We start from the raw sequence: 19,029 nt of genomic DNA on the forward strand, positions 1-19,029 counted from the left end.
CTTGAGTCATTTAGAAGCCGTTTAGTGGTCGTTTAGTGGATTTGTGGCACTTGGGTTGATTCCAACGAGTTTCGCTGCGCTGGACTGAAACCCCCTCCCGCTCGTTTCTTTCTTAGCGCGCTGTGCACTTCCCTTTACACGGACTTGGTGCACCCGAATCAAAAGAAAAACTTTAGCACATCAAACTTGGTTTATTTTGTGATATTTGTGGGGCTTGGCTAAAACGATGTTGTACTTATTTAAAACAATACAATAATATAATTTATTAATCCTAAGCCCTTTTTGTGCGTGACCGTCCCGCTCGGCCGCCTTATTCCAATAGAGCACGATCGTCCTTTCGATCGTGCTGAGTGGCCTCTCGGCTCGCTGAGTGACCAGCCAGTCGCAGCCGCACTGTATACGCAGGTTGACTCACTTTCCGTAATTCGCCCTAAAACGCCTCCATAACAGTTTATAAATTTTTTATCACTTTTATTGCAAATAAAAGCACATTTCAATTCATAGCTTCACACAATCTTGCTTCAAACCACACACATTATTTATAAAAGACGCACACTTTTTCATTCTCTTTGCTAGTAGGGTAAAAAGAAATTGATCGTTAAAATAATTGATTAACCCTATTCCAGGCAACCGGCTACCTGGGTAGCCAAATCGATTTTGATTGCTCATTTCTCTGATTCTAGGAATCCGATTGACTTGAAATTTGGAACATGTGTGTAATCCACAGCCATCTTTTACTGGAATTTTTGTAGATTTTTTTGAGTATAATAAACCTGTTTTTTAGAATTAAATTTTTCAATACCCCTATTCCAGGCAACCGGGCTACCCGGGTAGCCAGCAACTTAGGAAGCTTATAGCAACTTAGGAAGCCAAATAATCTGGCGACACTGCTTGCAATCATGCCAGCGTTACGTTGGGTTACGCTGCGTTACACATAGGAGACACAGGGTGTCTATCCTTTTCATTGATTTAAACAGTACCAAACAGTGAGCTCACTGGAAGCCTATCCCATTTTGTGTTTTTTGCTCTCTACAAATTTATGAAAATACATTTAGTTGAAATGATTTAGGCATGGTTTTAACCGACGCAACTTTCCAATGCGTGGTCCGTTATTTGCCGTTGCACTTATGATATAAAGCATAGGCCAATGATAGTTATGAAATTTATTTTTTATTCTTTGATGTAAAATAGGTTTAAAAACCATACACATTCTTCATTTGATCAAACGTCTGCTGTACTACAATTAACTACTTCGTTGTGTGATTTAGCTTGGGTAATGGGATAAATTCACGATCACTTTCACGCAATACGCCTGGAGGAAAGAAGCCTAGCAGTGCCGCTGCATGCTCCTTCAGCAGCTTTATCCTTTCTTCCTCCAGAATTTGCTGTCTTCGATTTTCTGCTTGTTTTTGTCTTTCTTCTTGCTCCATCAAACTCTTCACTTCTTCCGTCCTTATCTTTCTTCTCTCTTCGAGCAATTCATGAACTGCACGCCTATATTCCATCATCTTACGACGACGCTTCTCGTTGGACATAATGTCGATACGATCTCGCTCAGCCCACGCCTGAATTTGCTGCTCCTGGAACCGTTTTTCTTCCTCTGCTTGTAACTCCCTTTGACAATTATTCTCGGAAAGCTGTTTCTCGAGGTCCAGTCGTATCGCAATTCTTTTCCGAATCTGTTCCTCCAACTGTTGCTGACGCTGAATCTCTTCTTTCTCGTTCCGTTCCGCCATGTATAGCTCTTGCAGCATTTCTTCGCGATTTCTTTGCTCATTCTAAAATTTTAAGAATTAAATTAGTTTGTCACAAGTTAAATAGGTCACAATTCCCCATATTAAACCAATACGTACTATTTCTTTTTCCAAGGTCGCTTTCATGGCCTCATTAAGCTGCATTCGTTTCTGGTCAATTTCTTCCTTTTGCGTTTGTTCCATCTGTTTTAACATATCCTTTTCTTCGATATATTTTCGTATCCGCTCGTTTTCTTCCTCATCCAGTAGTAATTGTCGAGCTTTCCACGTTTCCTTGGCCTCCTGAAAATGTTCCATTTCTTGACGCGTGCACCGTTGTTGTTGTAGCTTCCGTTGAACTGCTTCCAAATGTTCATCTTGTATCTTCTTCACCACTGCATCCAAATATGTTTTCTCCATAAGAAACTCTTCATACAGACATTTCTTTTCTAAGCGCCCATCATGCATTTGTTGCTGTAGTGCCGAACGAAGAATTCGCTTTTCATTTTCCTCGCACGCTTGCTTTTGCTGCATGTATGCTATGTTTTCGTCCTTCAGCCTTTGCATTTCATCCATCTCTTTACGGGCCTGCAACCGTTCAGCTTTCTTTCGCAGTTCTGCTTCCGCTAGTTGGGCAGCGATACCTTTTGCTACATATGCAGCGCGCAGTTTTGACTCAAGTTCCCGCATTTCTTGATTCGACTCGCGTAGCTGCTGTCGTAGCTTTTCTTCGTTGATTTTTTGACGATTTGCTTCCTGCAAACGCCGTGTCTGTTCCTGTTCTTCTATCAACCATTGCCGCCGTTGTGCCTCTTGCTTAAGAGCGATTCGCTGCTGGTCGTTTTCTCGCTCGCGTATTGCCTGTTCTGCGGCCTGTTTCGTCCATTTTTCCAAACAATTGCGCTCTATTTGATTCAAATCTTTTTGATAATTTGCATTGAGCCGGTTGCTTTCAACGGCTCGGCTGAGAGCATTTTGTTTCAACTGTTGTTGTTTATGGCGTGTGGGATGCTACGGCAAACAAAAGGTAAGTGTAAATTTTCAGCGATGTTAAACAAACTCATACCCAACAATTACCATTGTTTTATGAACATTAACTTTGGATTAATTTACATGAACACCAAACCTCATTTGGTTCATTCAGAAAACTACACATCGTTTTACTGATTTCTATGGCAACATTTGTTAGCGCATTGCTATCTCTGCTTTGACAGCCGTAGTCAATGTGTGTGTATGTGTTTTGTTTTATTTACCTGGCAAGTGTTGCCAGATTCATTTGCGTAACCTCAAACGACATGTAAGGCAATACGGGGCAAAGTGGACATACAGTACACTCATTATTTAGCATTTATTACTTCGGTTAAATAAACTAAAAGACAATGAAAACGTTTATTGGAGTGCTACAGGGTTTTCTAATTGAATAAATAACGTTTGCCATTGTTCTCAAGACGTTTTATTTCGATGTCAATATTTTCCACAGCTTACTACCCAAGTGCCACAAATCCACTAAAGGACCACTAAACGGGTTCTAAAAGACTCAAGCTCTCTACCTAAACGGAATATAGAAAGACTTCGTTTAGCAGACGGTGGACGACTGATGCATTCTAAAAATAGCAAAAAGCTGGTGGCGCCATCTGTTGGAGGAATACCCAACCAGTGGAGCGCTTTCCTCGCTTGGAGAGCTTTCTCCTTCCCTCTGCACTGTTATTTCTCATTTGTACGGGTTTCTCATTGAAGTTATGCATTGCTAGAACTAGAATGGCGATACGATTGTTTAAATACAGGCGGTCCCCGAGATACACGGTACCTCTTATACGCGGATTCGGAGATACACGATTTTCTAAATTTGACAGTTCTTTGAGTAAATTGTACTGATTTGACACATCTATTGTAAATTGCCAAATAATTTCCGTTTCGATCTATTTCAAAAGGTTTAAAACTGTTATATTCAGTCAGAATCATATCAAATAATTAATAAAGTGACTAAAACCGCCCCCCCACTTGCAAAATTACACGAATATTTTGCATTTGTTAGGGTTTAATTAGTTTTAAGTCTGTTTTATTTAGCCTTGATGGCGGATATTGAATTAATAAGTGAAATGAAATGAAATGAAATATTAGTGATATTTTAGCTGGAAATCACGAGATTCGACTTACGCGGAAATTCGAGATACGCGGTACCCAAGTGCCACAAATCCACTAAATGACCACTAAACGGCTTCTAAACGACTCAAGCACTCTACCTAAACGGAATATAGAAAGACTTCGTTTAGCAGACGGCAAACGACTCATGCATTCTAAAAATAGCAAAAAAAAGCTGGTGGCGCTCTCTGTTTATGGGATACCCCAACCAGTTGAGCTTCATCGCTTGCAGGAGAGCTTTCTCATTTCCTCTATACTGTTGTATGGTTTCGCATTGAAGTTATGCATCGCTAGAACTAGAACGGCGATACGATTGTTTAAATACTAAACTCCAACGGAAACCACCAGCACTGAAGCAAGTGAGTTTTGAGTAATGGTTGTTGATGTTGATACCCATGTATCTGACCACACGACCATTCATACAGATTTTTGCTCGGAAAGTTAGAAGGCTATATAGGTCATGATTAGTGTTGGGTCAAGTAGTTCTTTTGGAAGAGCGGAGGGCTCCGCTCTCGCTCTTTAAAATGTGCGGTGCGTTTGAGGTAGCTCCGCACGGAGCGCTGCACACAGGAGCGATTGTGCGATGCACTCCCAGGAGCAAAATTTCGCACCACAAGCAGCGTTGCACGCAGGGCTGCGTATGTACTATGCACTTCCAGGAGCGAAATTTCTCTCCCGCTCCCAGGAGTGCTGCTGGATAAGTTGAAACAATGAACTAGAAGATGTGCGTTTGAAAGCTTCGCACAGAAAATGATTTAAAGCCTTGCCGAATGTGAGCGGAATGCGCCAATTATTTTTACTCACCTGTTTGAAAGAACATATTTTCTTATGGGTCGAGTGACAATGGCTTATACAACGTAAAGGCCGGGCTACATTGATCGTACTCGCAAGCGTAATTTTGATTTTCACTAGCGCATCTGGCGGCGGCTGTCGGAAGCAAATTGGTAAACAAATTGAAGCCGCTTCAGAAAATATGTAATTTTTCCATGTTTTTTACTTAATTTGGATGAGAAAAGTTTTGTAAAAGGTAGATGCACATGTCTTGCACGCATTCCATCCATTTTCATGGCAAAAAACGATGGAAAAACTACTTAATTTTGAGATCCGGCACGACCATTCCCTCGACGACCAAAAAAAGCTTCGGTCAGCCGCCGCCAGATGCGCTAGTGAAAATCAAAATTACACCAGAGAGTACGATCAATGTAGCCCGGCCTTAATACATACATAATTGTCCTTTGCGGAATGGATTTAAACTAAAATTGATTTTGAATATGTTTGGTGTGGTATGTGTTTATATGAGTTCGTATATGTTTATTATAAATTCAAATTGAAAGGCCGGGCTACATTGATCGTACTCTCTGGTGTAATTTTGATTTTCACTAGCGCACCTGGCGGCGGCTGTCCGAAGCATTTTTCCAAACAATTTGAAGCCGCTTCAGAAAATATGTAATTTTTCTATGATTTTAACCTAATTTGGACAAGAAAAGTTTTGTAAAAGGTAGATGCACATGTCTTGTACGCATTGCATCCATTTTCATGGCAAAAAACGATGAAAAAACAACTTAAATTTGAGATCCGGCACGACCATTCCCTCGACGACCAAAAAAAGCTTCCTCCAGCCGCCGCCAGATGCGCTAGTGAAAATTGAAATTACAGCAGAGAGTACGATCAATGTAGCCCGGCCTGAATACAGTAATAGAAGTACAGTATAGTCGCGACGGACGAAGCTGGGACTATATAGTACCGGTACTCACATACGTCTCTGAGACATGGATACTGTCCAAATCTGACGAAACCCTCTTAGCCGCGTTCGAGAGGAAGATGCTCAGAAGGATACTTGGCCCCGTATGTGTGGAAGGACAATGGGGGAGCCGCTATAATGACGAGCTATACGAGATGTACGGGGCCTTACTGTTGTGCAGCGTATCAAGCTCGCCAGGCTGGCCATGTTGTACGTATGGAAAAGGACGAAACGTTGTACGCCCGTAAAGTCTTTTTAGGCCGTCCACAAGAACGGAGGTAGGCCCAAATTGAGATGGCAAGTTGGCGTGGAGGCGTCCGCCATTAAGGCCGGGATAACGGATTGGCAGACGAAGGTGCGAGACCGTGAGCGGTTTCGGACACTCCTGAGGCAGGCCAAGACCATAAAGATGTTGAAGCGCCGGATAAGAAGAAGAAGAAGGAGCGATGCTCCTAATACCTCGTAGAATGCCGAATCAAAAGCATTATTTAAATATCGCGCACTACCAGCAGACTTTTTTTTCAGCTTACAGAACAACAGTCCCGAACTTCCCTTTAGGAAATTACTCCGAGAAAAGTTCACGACTCCAGTTTGTTTGAGGGATTTGTTGATAGATCAGGCCACTTTTTCCACCTTGTCAAAATTCAACTTTTTGATCTTTGTATTCTCATAGAATCTCTCGTCTATTCTTGAACAATGTCATAGGGCCTCTTCTTTTTTGTTTATTAAAAAGCCAAGTCGTGGCCAGATATTGGTCTTCGTAAAGTGCCCAATCAGCGTCGAGCAAGTAATAGCATAAAGGCCGGGCTACATTGATCGTACTCTCTGGTGTAATTTTGACTAGCGCACCTGGCGGCGGCTGACCGAAGCAAACAATTTGAAGCCGCTTCAGAAAATATGTAATTTTTCCATGTTTTTAACCTAATTTGGACAAGAAAGTTTTGTAAAAGGTAGATGCACATGTCCTATAAGCATTGCATCCATTTTCATGGCAAAAAACGATGGAAAAACAACTTAAATTTGAGATCCGGTACGACCATTCCCTCGACGACCAAAAAAAGTTTCCACCAGCCGCCGCCAGATGCGCTAGTGAAAATCGAAATTACACTTGGGAGTACGATCAATGTAGCCCGGCCTTAATAAATGGCTGCTATGTTGACCGGTGTTTACTCGCATATGTCCATGATTTCTCTAAGTTTTGAATGGTTTATATATACCCTTATTTTAGGTTTAGAATAACCTTATTTTAGGTATTTTATGAAATCCATTCATCACCAATTGATGTAAAAAGTCAAATAAATCAACAAATCTGTGTCCATCTTTCCCGCTTGGGTGTCAGGATAATTACATTTCTGGTGGAAACAATATTTTTTATTGCTTTCATTGCCGTTCTTTCGCCAGGTTTTAGTTTGGATACTGTATTGTTGAATTATTTAATTATTTAATTATGATCTAGTTACGCTAATTACTTGTATAATGTATTTATGAGAAGTTTCCATCTTACTACTATCTCTCTACAGTGGAACCCCTCATAACATGTTTAAACTGTTCCAATGACTCACTCGTTATGCGGGAGACTCTTTTTCATAGAATTTGTATGAAAAGTTATATAATTGGTTCCAGATCAAGAAAAGTGCAGGTAAATAAAGATTATATCCATCCCAACCATACAGAACACCTCCAAATGGCAACAGTAATCCATTGATCAATTCTTAGTATCGAAATGTTTGCGTTCATGATCAAGTAGATCAAGAATACATGCAAGAACACACTCAACAATCGTGTGTTCTCACACTTGAGTGAAACACAAGCTTCTTAGGGAGGTACACTACACACTAAAATCCACTTCCTGCCCATTGCCACGGCCGAAGCCGAATAGTGCCTCCAATATCGTCAAATAAGAAGGAAAGAAATGGAGCATTTCAACTGAAGATACTACCTCACTTACTCCACCTTTCGATAAGCGCAGCAAAACTCTCAGCTCCGTTATCTGATCTGAAAAGAGTTATCTGGTCGTGGAGTGGACGCGCCTCCGTACTGCCCCGGCTTTTTCAATTTTTGTATGACTTCGTGAGTTTTGGGCTGGCAGGGGATGTTAATGGGTCACCAGCCTTGCACTTTTTCGCCACACTTAAACTTGCCTCTTTTGGAAATAGAAAACTCACTCAACTTCTTGAAACTCACACAATGATCACGATTTCTTACCGGGAAGAAAAAAGAAATTGCTCGTTATGCGAGATTTTCCTCGTTAAGAAGGGTATTCGTTGAGCATTTAGATTAGCTCGTTATGTCGTTAATTAAAAATTCGTTATATGGGGAACTCGTTATGAGGGGTTCCACTGTACATTGAAAAAAGGGTTAAATATTTTTACATAAATTTAGTGTAAACAATTCCATGCTTCGATGTTAATTCTACTACCTATACTATAGAAATTTTACCTGTCAATGTTCCATGGGAAAGAAGATCTATGAATTCCATAAGTTCGATGAGTTTGACAGTTAGTCCATACGATTTGGCAACAAATGCTCCCGTAACATTTTCATAGACCCGGGCCTAAAAACCATCTTTTCAAATTCAAACATCAGCTACCGTACCCCCCAGCTGATTTTCCGTTTCCCAATTCACGCTGACAATCTTAACGCAAATACATTCTCCCGACACGAGTGCGCCCGCGAGCACTCCGCTACGTACAAAAGGAAAATGAGCACAGCAAAAGGAATTCTCTCACAACCGAGAGATGCGAATGTGCGATTCTTCAGCCTGAAGGAAATAGCATACAATAATTAACAACAAAGATGAACCACAACGGCTATAGATAACCGGATGTTGAATGCAAAGTAATGTTGAGAAAACTAAAGGCGAGCAATAATTCTCGGATTATAGCATTGGAAGGTTTTAAATTGAATGAGAATAAGGCGAGATAAAAGAGAGTCGAAGAGAGGCAGAAGAGAAAGAGAGATTGAAAAAGCGAGAGATAGCAGGGTAAGAACGCAAATGAGACAAATTATTTAGAGAAAAAAGGTGATATTGAAGGAAAGTGTCTGAATCTTAAACGATTAAATAGAGACACCTCTAAGGACAGAGGATTGGAAAATTGCCTTTGCTTCAATTTAGAAAGGGACATACATGCGACATATGATGATTATATCAACCATATCTTCAATCTTACTTCCCCGAAATGGGATGAAAATATTTGATTGACAGGTTTTTTTAATCCCTCCCCTAAGTATGACGTCCGTAGGATTTGATTTGGTACAATTTATGGACATTACTTTTCTCTTTTCTCTCGCCACGAGTGAATCGCGCGCTCCATTTCTCTCATCTGCCCTACAGAAATTCGATTTTTCCTCCAAGTAGGCGAGAAAAACTCACCTACGTGCTCACGAAGAGAGCATTTTCCCAATAAATTCCAACTCGCTCTCATGAATTCTCACCATCTCGCCCTCTCGCGCTCTCTTTCTAGCGCGCGCTGTTCAGTATGAATTTTTCCGTAACAAAATTGGCTCCTCTCGCCGCAACCTCATTGGCCCAGGAGTTGGCGAGAATGGGTCACGAAATCGTTCCGGAGCATCTCTCCGCGTTTGAGCTGCACGGTCAGGTAGGTCGGTCGGGACGGGTCAGGTTCAGGTTTTGGTCTCTCAGGTCGGTCGCTGGTGAAAAGTGGGCTCAGTTTTCAATCTTTACTCGCACCGTGCCCGTGTGTCATCCGGAGCGACGTCGTCGTAATGGTGACAACCAGGGGGAACAAAATGGAGCAACACTTTCTGGCTGCGTTGGCACTGTGCAAGACGGCGATGGCGGCGTCGGCGGTTGCAACCGAACAGCAGACATCGGTATCGGCAGCATCCACGACGGTGGCTTCCGGATCCGCAATGCTGCTGCTGGTGGCCCCAGTCACGGCCTAAAACACTCTTCAGTGCTTCCGCTCCCACCCCCTCCCCCACCTCTTTGTGCCAGGCGCAGAAGACAGCGAGGAAGGGACGGCAGTGTGCGGGTTTGCGGTGAATTTAGTGAAGGAAGCGATCGAAACCTAAGCGTGTATGGTTCTTTAATCATTTCTGGTGGGGGGGCAGTCTCAGTGTCTCAGTCATACTTACGCACACACACGCACACACACATACACACACACACTCACAGTAACACACCCTGCAAAAACAGTGAAACGTTGCGGTCCCAGCCGTTAAGAAAATTATAGAAAGGAAACGAAACATATATCTGTGTACGTGTGCATGTCCGTGTGCGTGTGTTGGTCGGTTGGTGTGCAAGTTGGAAGGAAAAGGGAAGGAAAAATTAATCTGTGCAAATGGGGCAAGAGATTTTAGCTTGGAAAACAGGTGAATTGGCTACAGCTTTGACCCCGTTGAGGTGACCGTAGCGAGGGCACACGATTGCGTAGCCCCCTATGAGTGTCTGTTTGTGTATGTGTGTTTGTGTGCGAGCGTGCGCGCACGTTCGCGTGCATGTGTGCTGACTGGCCATCGTCATACAACGTGAACAATTATATGTGTGTGCGCGGGTGCGTTCGTGCTTCTGTGCGCGTGTCTGAGAGTTGTTCAATTTTAAGAGTGGTTGAGTGTGTGAAGATTAGAAAAAAGTGCAGATTGCAGAGATGTGAATATGTTTCAAAAGATTGGAAACAGGGGTTGTGAAAAGGAAATGGAAAAATGAAAGAAAGTGACTGTATGTCGTTCAGTGGTGCGTATGTGCGTGAGTGTGCGCACGTTCTTGGATGAGATATCAGTAGTGTACGCGTTTGTGTGCGTGAGACCGATAAAAGGATAGGAAAAGAAAAAAAAAACAAATGTCTCAAAGCTTTGCATGCATAAAAAACTCCACAACCAGGATGGGAAAAAATTGCATAGTGTTCTCCAACAGGAGTTTCTTCGCTAGTGGTTTAAAATAATAGCTCCCCCCCTCCTCCCTCCCTAACCGATCCGTTCTCAGGAGATTCGGCTTGTTTCCACTCGTAAAATTCTTTGTGTAGAGAAGAAAATGTTTGAAAAACCTGGCTTTTAGCTGCTCAAATGAAAAATACAACCATGAAATGGACTGGCACAGAGATGCTCTCCAATTTCGCTGACGACTAGCAATATGTACGTGCGCGTGAGTGTGTGGGTGTATGTGCGCGTGTTTGTATGCGTAAGATGTGAAGATGTTTTTTTTCTTTTAGTATTCTCTTTAAATACTCGAACAGTGGACCTGCATCCCCCTTGTGGCAAAGTAACATACACTAAGCCATTTTCATCGAAAGCAATGCCAGTGAAACATTTTCAAAGTAGTCGCTGACTAACTAATGAACGGCTCCCTTTCCCAAGAGCAAACCATGCTGGGAAGAGCTTCTACACCAACACATACAGTGGCACACACAGTCGTTCGGGAGGAAAACTGATCCACACAAACGCGGAGTAACAGAGCTATGGGAGGCACCATCAAGCGTGCAATAGAGAATCGCTCGATACAATGAGCGCAAATGTGAATTAAAGAAGCGAACGCAAATAATATAGCGATCCAGGATTCATTGGATACATTCGTACGTTACCAATAAGTACATACTATGTACTGGACTATTATTACTGGTTTATGCAATAACATTTTCACCTCATCGCCATGAAGTTGTCCAGGAAAAGAAATCAATGCGTTCAAAGTAACCTCGAGAGCAAATCTGCCCCTACACCTCCAAATCTCCAACCCCCCACACCCTCTCCCTCTCTCAGCAACCCTCACATCCTTCCACCTTACAGTGCGCTACATGATGCATGCGTGCGCCTGCGTGTGTACATGTGTGCGTTCGCGTCTCGTGTGTTTCGTAGCGTTTTTTTTGTGTGTGTTCATTCTCTTCACTATCTGCTTTTCCACGTCGAGCCGTTGCCAAAGGGAAATGTTCAGTTTTCCACTCCACTCAGACGGACGTGCGCGCGCAAATACACTCACACTGCCTCACACGCACACAATCGTACCAATGAAAGTATGGCGGATCGGACTCGTATTTGTCCGACACTCTGCTCCCGTACTCGAGGAGGCTGTTCGCGTGCGTGCGTGCATGCGTGTGTTCGCTTGTATGTGTTCGTGTTTGCACGTGAATGCTGTGGCAAGATCAATGGAGCGAGAATCGAGTTTGCTTGATTGCTCTAAAGAAAAATGTTTGCTTAACACCTGTAAAAATCAAACGGAATCCCAATAAAATAACACTCGCCACGGATGCGATGTGTTTGCACAGCAACACAATATTCCAGCTCACACACCAGAGCTCACAGCAAAAAGGAAAATAGTAACGAAAAAGATGTTGTCCAGAAGCAGCATCACCTTGACCGTTATTTCCGCTCAGGACGAAAATACATTTCCTTTCCCAGAACAATTGAGAGCAAATCTGCTACGGCCGTTGAGTAAAAGGTCGCTACGCGTAGTGATTCTGTGTTCCCGTCCGCCATTAGAATGAGGAATGAGAGCGAGAGTGACGGCAAGAGAGAGCGTATCAGAGGCATGATAGAGAGAGTGTGATAGAGAGAGAGAGAGAAAGATAGAGGGAGAGAGAAAGAGAGAAAGAGGGAAAGTTTCTAAAGTGATAAAAAGAGGTATGAAAAAGAAGTGGAGCAAGTGATGGCAAAAATATACGGATGTGGCTTTTTTTTCGAAATGTCCTCCAAGTTTGTTTGCGTGTCCGTTTGTGCTGGTATTTGTGGGACCAACGTGTATGTATGAGTGTGTGTTTGTGTGGTGATCGTGTGCGACTTGTGAAGTTTACCAGCAGCACGAAGTGCCAGTGGAAAAAAATCTACAGATCGAAAATCCTTCCTCTGTCCCTGTTTCTGGTGCGCACAATGTGAGATATGAGGGTGAACCGTTTGCTTCTCTTTTTTGCAGCGCTGAGACGCGTCGTTGCGTTTGCTCTTTACTTTGTAGATTTTTTGTATTACTGTAAAATACTTTTTTTTTGTAAAAATGCGAAGGATTTCTTTAAAATGTTGATATGTCATTGATAGTTCAATGTGGAACTCAGTGTTGTTATTTAAAAAAAACCATAGGTTCCAGGTTGCTAACAGATTTGCGAGTAGTATACTACTCTACTCTTTGTGTGTGTGTGTGTGTTCGTGTGCAGTGAAATGCAAAATTTATGGGTTCAGTTACATCGAAAAGAAAGTTTTCATTGTTGTGATCTTTATCGCCAATCTCGTGCAGTTGCAATAAGTTACCATTTTTCCCTTTTTCACAGTTGTACAATGGAACGCACAAAGATAAGATAATTAGCAAATAAATGCGCCCAAAGGCAAGTGAGCATTATCAGTGCAAGTGTACAGTGCAGGTGTGGGATGAGCATTGCAGCAACAAGAAAAGCCATGTAAACGAAAGCAGCAGTAGCGGTGGGCAGTGCAGTGGATTAACAGAGTGCAAAAACACGGTGCACGGTAGAAAAGATTAACGTTCATTACAGGTGCACCAGCAAGAACACCGAAACGAGTGACACGGTGAACATAGTGTAAGCAACATAGTTTAAGCACAACCAGTGAATTCGATCGCTTGAATCGAGACGGATGATAGTGAGGGTTGGCAAACAGTAAAGTGCTTGCCGCGAAGGAGTAACCGTACAACCAGTGCCAGGGAAAGCGGTTGTTTTTTTTATTGCTGCTAAAGTGCCAAGCCGATGCTGGTGTAGCTTCGTAGCTTTACAGGCGTTTTCTCGATCCCCCACCTCCAGCCGCCAGACACCAGACTCGGCGACTCCCGACGACAGCGGAAGTACACTCCACAGGCACCGGTCAGTTTGGCTTGTTTTTGGAAACCGTTCCATTTTTTGCGAGTCAGTTGCGAGTTCAGTGTCGGTGGTGGTGGTGGAGGTTGATTTCCTGCTCGCAACGGAGTACACATCGAGATCCAGCAACACCAGAGGTGCTAGAACGGCCATCACACTTTCCGTTGGGCTTTAACAAGTGCACATCAAGAGTTCTGCAGATCGTAACAGATGATGGTACCATCAGAAATCGATAATTGCTGCGCTCCCGATTTAGAGCATGATATGACAGCAGCAAAGCCATAGGAAAATCCAGCGTAGAACGACGCATTAAATATTTAAAACAGAAAATTCCTGTAAAATATAGAGGAAAACCCATATTCCCAAGCATTCTAATTTGATTGTTTCGGACGCAGTGGAACAACTGGAACCAACAAATACGCACGTAACAACAGTAACAACAAGCACAACAATACCAACGCAGCCACCGACAGTAACCAAAGCAACAACGTCAACGGTCAACTACTACTCCACCAAACTCTAGCCAAACTCAGCGAGCGGCGGCCTCCCCAACAACGGACCCTGTTGGAGTGCATCGCCTCCCATCATCATCATCATCATCAACAACAACAACAACAACAACCAGCTGTCTGTTGGCCAGGGAAAGAAATTATCTCGGGCTGCAGTCATCCGTCATCCGTCTGGCGCACCACACTGCACCGGTCGGTGTCCTGTCGTCATTGTTGCCCCGTCGCCACCCAACCCCCTCCGCATCCCGCATTAGGCGCGCGCTTGTCGATACGTTCGTCATCGCCGTCGTCATCACACCACCACCAGCATCATCATCATTGCCATATCGCAACGATTGTGCTATTGGAAACAAAATGGCGGGTGGCGAGCATACATTCGGTAGAAAGACATTTCACAAACCAACCTATTGCCATCACTGTTCGGATCTGCTGTGGGGGCTCATCGGACAAGGATACATCTGTGAAGGTGCGTGTTGATTCCCTGGGTTTCAATCTTGTTTGGGGTGTATTTTTTATCTCCATTTTAGCTGCTTCTGGTGTGTTGTATATTTTTATGCTGGGTTTCATCGGTTCCGTACTTACTTGCTTATCTCTTGGCGCCAGTTCTCTGGTTCTCTTTCTGGTCGTCCCGACGATTCTCTCTTTTACTTTCTACCTTTTTACTATTGAGAGTTTGGTCCACTTTTAGCTTCACATTTCAGGAAGTCTTGTGTTTATATGAATAAACATGTACCGTGAAGATTCAGTTGTATCGTAAATCACGTAATTGCAAGAAAACAATAGTGCTGAAGTTCTGTACGTCATCTTAATTCTTTTGGATTGATGTTATTAAGGCGTCCAATAAATGGCATTGTTGGTCACCCAAAATCAAATATTTTAATATATTGTACCATGTTTCAAACCCCAGGCTTACCATGTACGTGTTTCAAGTCTTCTTTCTATCATGAACGTCCAATTTTACAGAATATTAAAGGGACAATCACTAGAACACTCATATTTAGCGCCAAATTACTATGAAAGCACGAGGTAAAAGTAACATGGTAATCATGTCCTAATTCTTGATTTTGGAATGTCTTATTTGTTTTGAGATGATTTTGATAAATTATTATTATTATTATATTATTATTAAGTTTTTATTCAATGGACAGTTTTAGTCCAGATGAATTTTCTTAGGTTTAAACTTATTTAGGTTACAAACTTAACTTATCGACTATATCTTGGCGCAAATGCGGTATTTAATGTATCAAACTCCAAAAATTGGTTGACTTCATTAAAAGCTCTGCACATATACATTGTACGACGACGAGGGAAATTAAGCATAGGTCGCGTGCGTAGAGGGGCCGTCAAAGCATAGATGTCCAATCGCTGGAGTAGGGATGAACATTCGATGTTCCTAGTTAGGAAACCTTCAACGAACTTTTGCTGCGCTATACGACACCTGTCACTTAGTATTTTCAACCTAAGAAGCTTTTTGCGTACTTCGTTGGATGGATACATTTTGTACAGGATCATTGATTAGAAAATATTCAACAGAAAATCTTAACTATATATTTTAATAGTAAAATTTATTCGCTCAAACGCTTTGTCGAATTTTAGTCTCAAAAATTCTAAACTTAAAAAAAATTGTAAGACCTGTAAGCGATAAAAGATCATTGTTTGATTTGTTTTAATGTTTTTAATTTCATCTATTTTATATTATAAAAAACAAGTAATAGAAAAATGCAAAAAACATGTTTTCATATCATAGACGTTTTCATTAATGCATTATTTACATTTTGAATGGTTGATGGTATGGTGAAGTTATTTACATAAGTAATATAATGTTAAAGAATTTTATCTGTGAAATTTTTTGTTTGCCATGTTGCATCTCTTTATCTTAAATGAGATATTCTATATAAATTTTGTGGTATGCCTAAAATGAAATCTATACCCTGTAAACACACAATATATATGATTCTAATCCAACTTCGAACGACCATACTACACCAACCTGTATGCGACCCTCTACTTGTTTGCGAACCGCTTCGCTTTTGCTCGCTATTAGCATCGAGCAAATCGATGAAGGGCTTTTCATGCGTCATCACTGTTCATTGCCACCAGTGGACCAGTAGTTGTGTACAGTGAGCAGGCCTGCTGGTAGCAGTGGTGCTTGGTTGGAATTTTTTCACCCCGTTAATCGGCGTGTCCGGGTATGGTCACGACTTAAGGGAACGGCAGAAAATAGATTCAATGCTGAACACATAGTATACCCCCGAAAGTTAACATAAACATCGGACAAGAGCGCTGCTGCATATGTTCACGTGCGATCGTTTTCAGTACTCGATCACGGATTTTTAATTGTTTGAGGCCTGTTTAACGATTCGTGAAGATTTTTCACAAGAAATTACGAAAATTTAACCCAGGAAATCATCACATTGAAATTTAAGTTATACAACCGAAATGAATAGTTTGAAGCTATCAAATCACAAACAACAAAGGCCAGTTATTCTTTGTTTAAACAATCATTAAGTATACACCCTAATACACGGCATATTTATCAATCAGTCACAGAAATCTAAGACTTTTTTAATAGGACACAGCTAGTTCTTAGATCAGATAACTATCAGATCTAAGATAAAATAAAAAATTTAGTCAAACAATTAATGAGTAACCATGCGCCTCCATTCAGTTAAAAATTTATATTATAGCTCAATATTATCAGAACGAACTGCAAAGCGCCAGTAGGAAAACCATCTTATTGAAATATATTTCTATTGAAATTCAGGTTCAAGCTTAAAACGCTTTGACTAGGGGGATTGAAAAGATATAACTTTTAGTAAAGCACCATGCGTCTCCATGTGCTTTATAAGCAATATTTTGTATTATTACAAAGACAAAACAATAATAGAGCAACATCAATACTTGGAACGTTTTTCCTGCCTTTTTATTTATAAATTTTATATCTTATTAGCATGTACATTCATTATATTGTGAGCAATTACGTTGATTCGTTTGCACTGGTGCATTTGTATCGGCGTTGACACGATGAGTTACTTATCGCTCTCTGATTGCGAGATTCTCTGAGTACCGTTGTTATCACCACGAGCACTGGTTTCGCAGAGCTCACTTTCTTCATTCCACCCCAAACCATTTCTACAGCATAATGTTATTGATTTGTTAATCAACCAAACTTTTCGAACAACAATAACAACGACATTGCTGGAAACAGTACAGCAGGGTGCGCGTCTATTAAACATTCTGTTCTTTCACTCGTCTGCTTTGATTTTTATTCCATGCACTTATTAAACAACGCTAATATCGTTTTCTTATCTTTTTCATTGCAGTGTGTAACTTTATAGTACATGAAAAGTGCGTAACCAACATCGTAACACCGTGCACGGGCGTTGCACCCTATCTGATCCGTAACCCGGTGGCGCACTGTTGGTCCGAACCATCACATCATAAGCGCAAGTTTTGTTCGGTTTGTCGCAAGCGTTTAGATGAAACTCCCGCCGTTCATTGCTTGAGTAAGTAAATGTACAACGTACCTGCGCCGATGTGTCGCTTGTGTTGTGTTTGCATTTTTGTACATTGTTTTTAGATGCCTCATACATCGAGCAATTCATTTTCTTTAGTTCTGCCCATAACACAATTGGAGCGTATTATAGGCGGAGCAGCACCTGTTGCTATGGTTATTTCTGGATTAGTACACAATCATGCTGCTCTTGCTAGCTCTCATGCATTTATTTATGGATTCAACCGCCATATACTGATCTATAAAGTGATCTAAAAAAACATTCCCTTTGCCATGTATTGCAAAATATCTTGATTTATTTTATCAAATTATTTTAACTTTCTAACAACTACCATTCTTTTCACTGCAGTATGTGAACACTTTGCACATGTCGAGTGTCAGGATTTTGCCATCCCCGACTGTAAGGAGAATGCAACCTACGTTCCGGGCAAGGAATTGGGCCACGTCAAACATCAGCACCACTGGCGCGAAGGCAACCTGCCACAATCGTCCAAGTGTGCGTACTGCAAGAAGACGTGCTGGTCTTACGAATGCCTTACAGGTACGGTATAACTCGACGCTTTTCGAACGTTCCCGGCCTTGATTAACACATCCGTTTCCCATTTCCATTCTACCCCCAATGCAGGTTATCGTTGCGAATGGTGCGGCACAACTACCCACGGCGGTTGCAGAAACAACATCTCGGCCGAATGTACGTTTGGCACATTGCAGCCCATCTATCTGCCACCACACGCAGTGTCCATACCGCGGACGGAAGTGCCGATGGAGGCGATCATCGGTGTGCAGAATCGCAACAAAGGAACGCCTGGATTACAGCGCGACTATTCCTGTCGTAAGTGTTGGTTTTTCGAGCTATTTGATATCCTGTTTTGTTCATCGATGCAAACTCATTCACTGGTTCATTCATTCGGTGCTAAATTAATTCTTCTCACCAAACAAACCCTCATCAATCGAAAACGAAAGCATATCACTCTTAGCAATCGCCAATCGAACGAAACATTACTCTAGGAGGAGGAGTGTGTTCTAAATCTTTATTCGATCTAACAATTCATTTACTATTGGCTCATTTAGCAATCGAATGGTCAGCAAATGCTGCACGCTCGAGAAGCGACCTGAAACGCATTCGGCAATACACATCTTCTGATTCTATTCACTGTTCGCATCTGGTGTCATGTTTCCGTGTTTGTGGTTGATTTAACAACGCCAGGTTTCATTATTTTCCATCTCCATTTTCTTTCTATCTTTTTTCTTGATGTCCTTGTTTTTCTTTTTATTTTCTTTCTTTATGTCGCTGTTGCCACTCATCACCAATTTAAACAAAAACAAACCATTCCTCAATATCGAAATACATAAAAAAAATCCACCGCACCTGTGCCACAACCTGCGCTCTCTTCGTGTGATTGTGCTCGTCTGCCTGTGTGTCTCTTTTCTGCTACATGTGCACCCCGCCCCTTTTCGCCCTACCCTTTACTTCATCTGCTCGGTATATCTATTGCTACTATTGTCGCCCGCACACCATACCACGTTATCACCACCGTTGGTTCGCTCTGTCCCACGCTGTGGCGCTATTGTCTGTTGGCCTCCGATGGGTTTCTTGCAAAACCACTCGATACGTGCGACCTATTGCGTGATATAATGATCG

The 19,029-nt window shown here is 42.0% G+C and overlaps 2 protein-coding genes across 9 annotated transcripts in view; one reads left to right on the top strand and one right to left on the bottom strand.

Annotated features, from left to right (window-relative positions):
* Positions 1-1,151: 1,151 nt before the first annotated feature.
* On the bottom strand, positions 1,152-2,950 carry LOC120952353 (meiosis-specific nuclear structural protein 1-like). The gene is made up of 3 exons (XM_040371634.2): positions 2,811-2,950; positions 1,854-2,744; positions 1,152-1,778 (listed from the first exon to the last, which is right to left on the bottom strand). The coding sequence occupies exons 1-3, from the start codon at positions 2,811-2,813 to the stop codon at positions 1,248-1,250; spliced, it is 1,425 nt and encodes a 474-aa protein (XP_040227568.2). The 5' UTR covers positions 2,814-2,950; the 3' UTR covers positions 1,152-1,247.
* A 6,206-nt stretch (positions 2,951-9,156) lies between these two features.
* Positions 9,157-19,029, top strand: part of LOC120961628 (diacylglycerol kinase theta) — a 30,613-nt gene continuing 20,740 nt past the window's right edge. For 2 of the 8 annotated variants that reach the window (XM_040385497.2, XM_040385503.2), the window contains exons 1-5: positions 9,251-9,655; positions 12,828-14,339; positions 17,197-17,379; positions 17,737-17,928; positions 18,013-18,219. In XM_040385497.2, coding sequence (XP_040241431.2) covers positions 14,228-14,339; positions 17,197-17,379; positions 17,737-17,928; positions 18,013-18,219 — 694 coding nt within the window. In that variant the 5' untranslated portion in view covers positions 9,251-9,655; positions 12,828-14,227. Of the gene's footprint in view, positions 9,216-9,237; positions 9,656-12,827; positions 14,340-17,196; positions 17,380-17,736; positions 17,929-18,012; positions 18,220-19,029 lie in introns of those variants that run through there. The other 6 variants (XM_040385501.2, XM_040385502.2, XM_040385500.2 and 3 more) reach the window with 5 other exon arrangements.

The sequence above is a fragment of the Anopheles coluzzii genome, chromosome 2 (genome assembly GCF_943734685.1).
Source record: "Anopheles coluzzii chromosome 2, AcolN3, whole genome shotgun sequence".
Lineage (NCBI taxonomy): Eukaryota > Metazoa > Arthropoda > Insecta > Diptera > Culicidae > Anopheles > Anopheles coluzzii.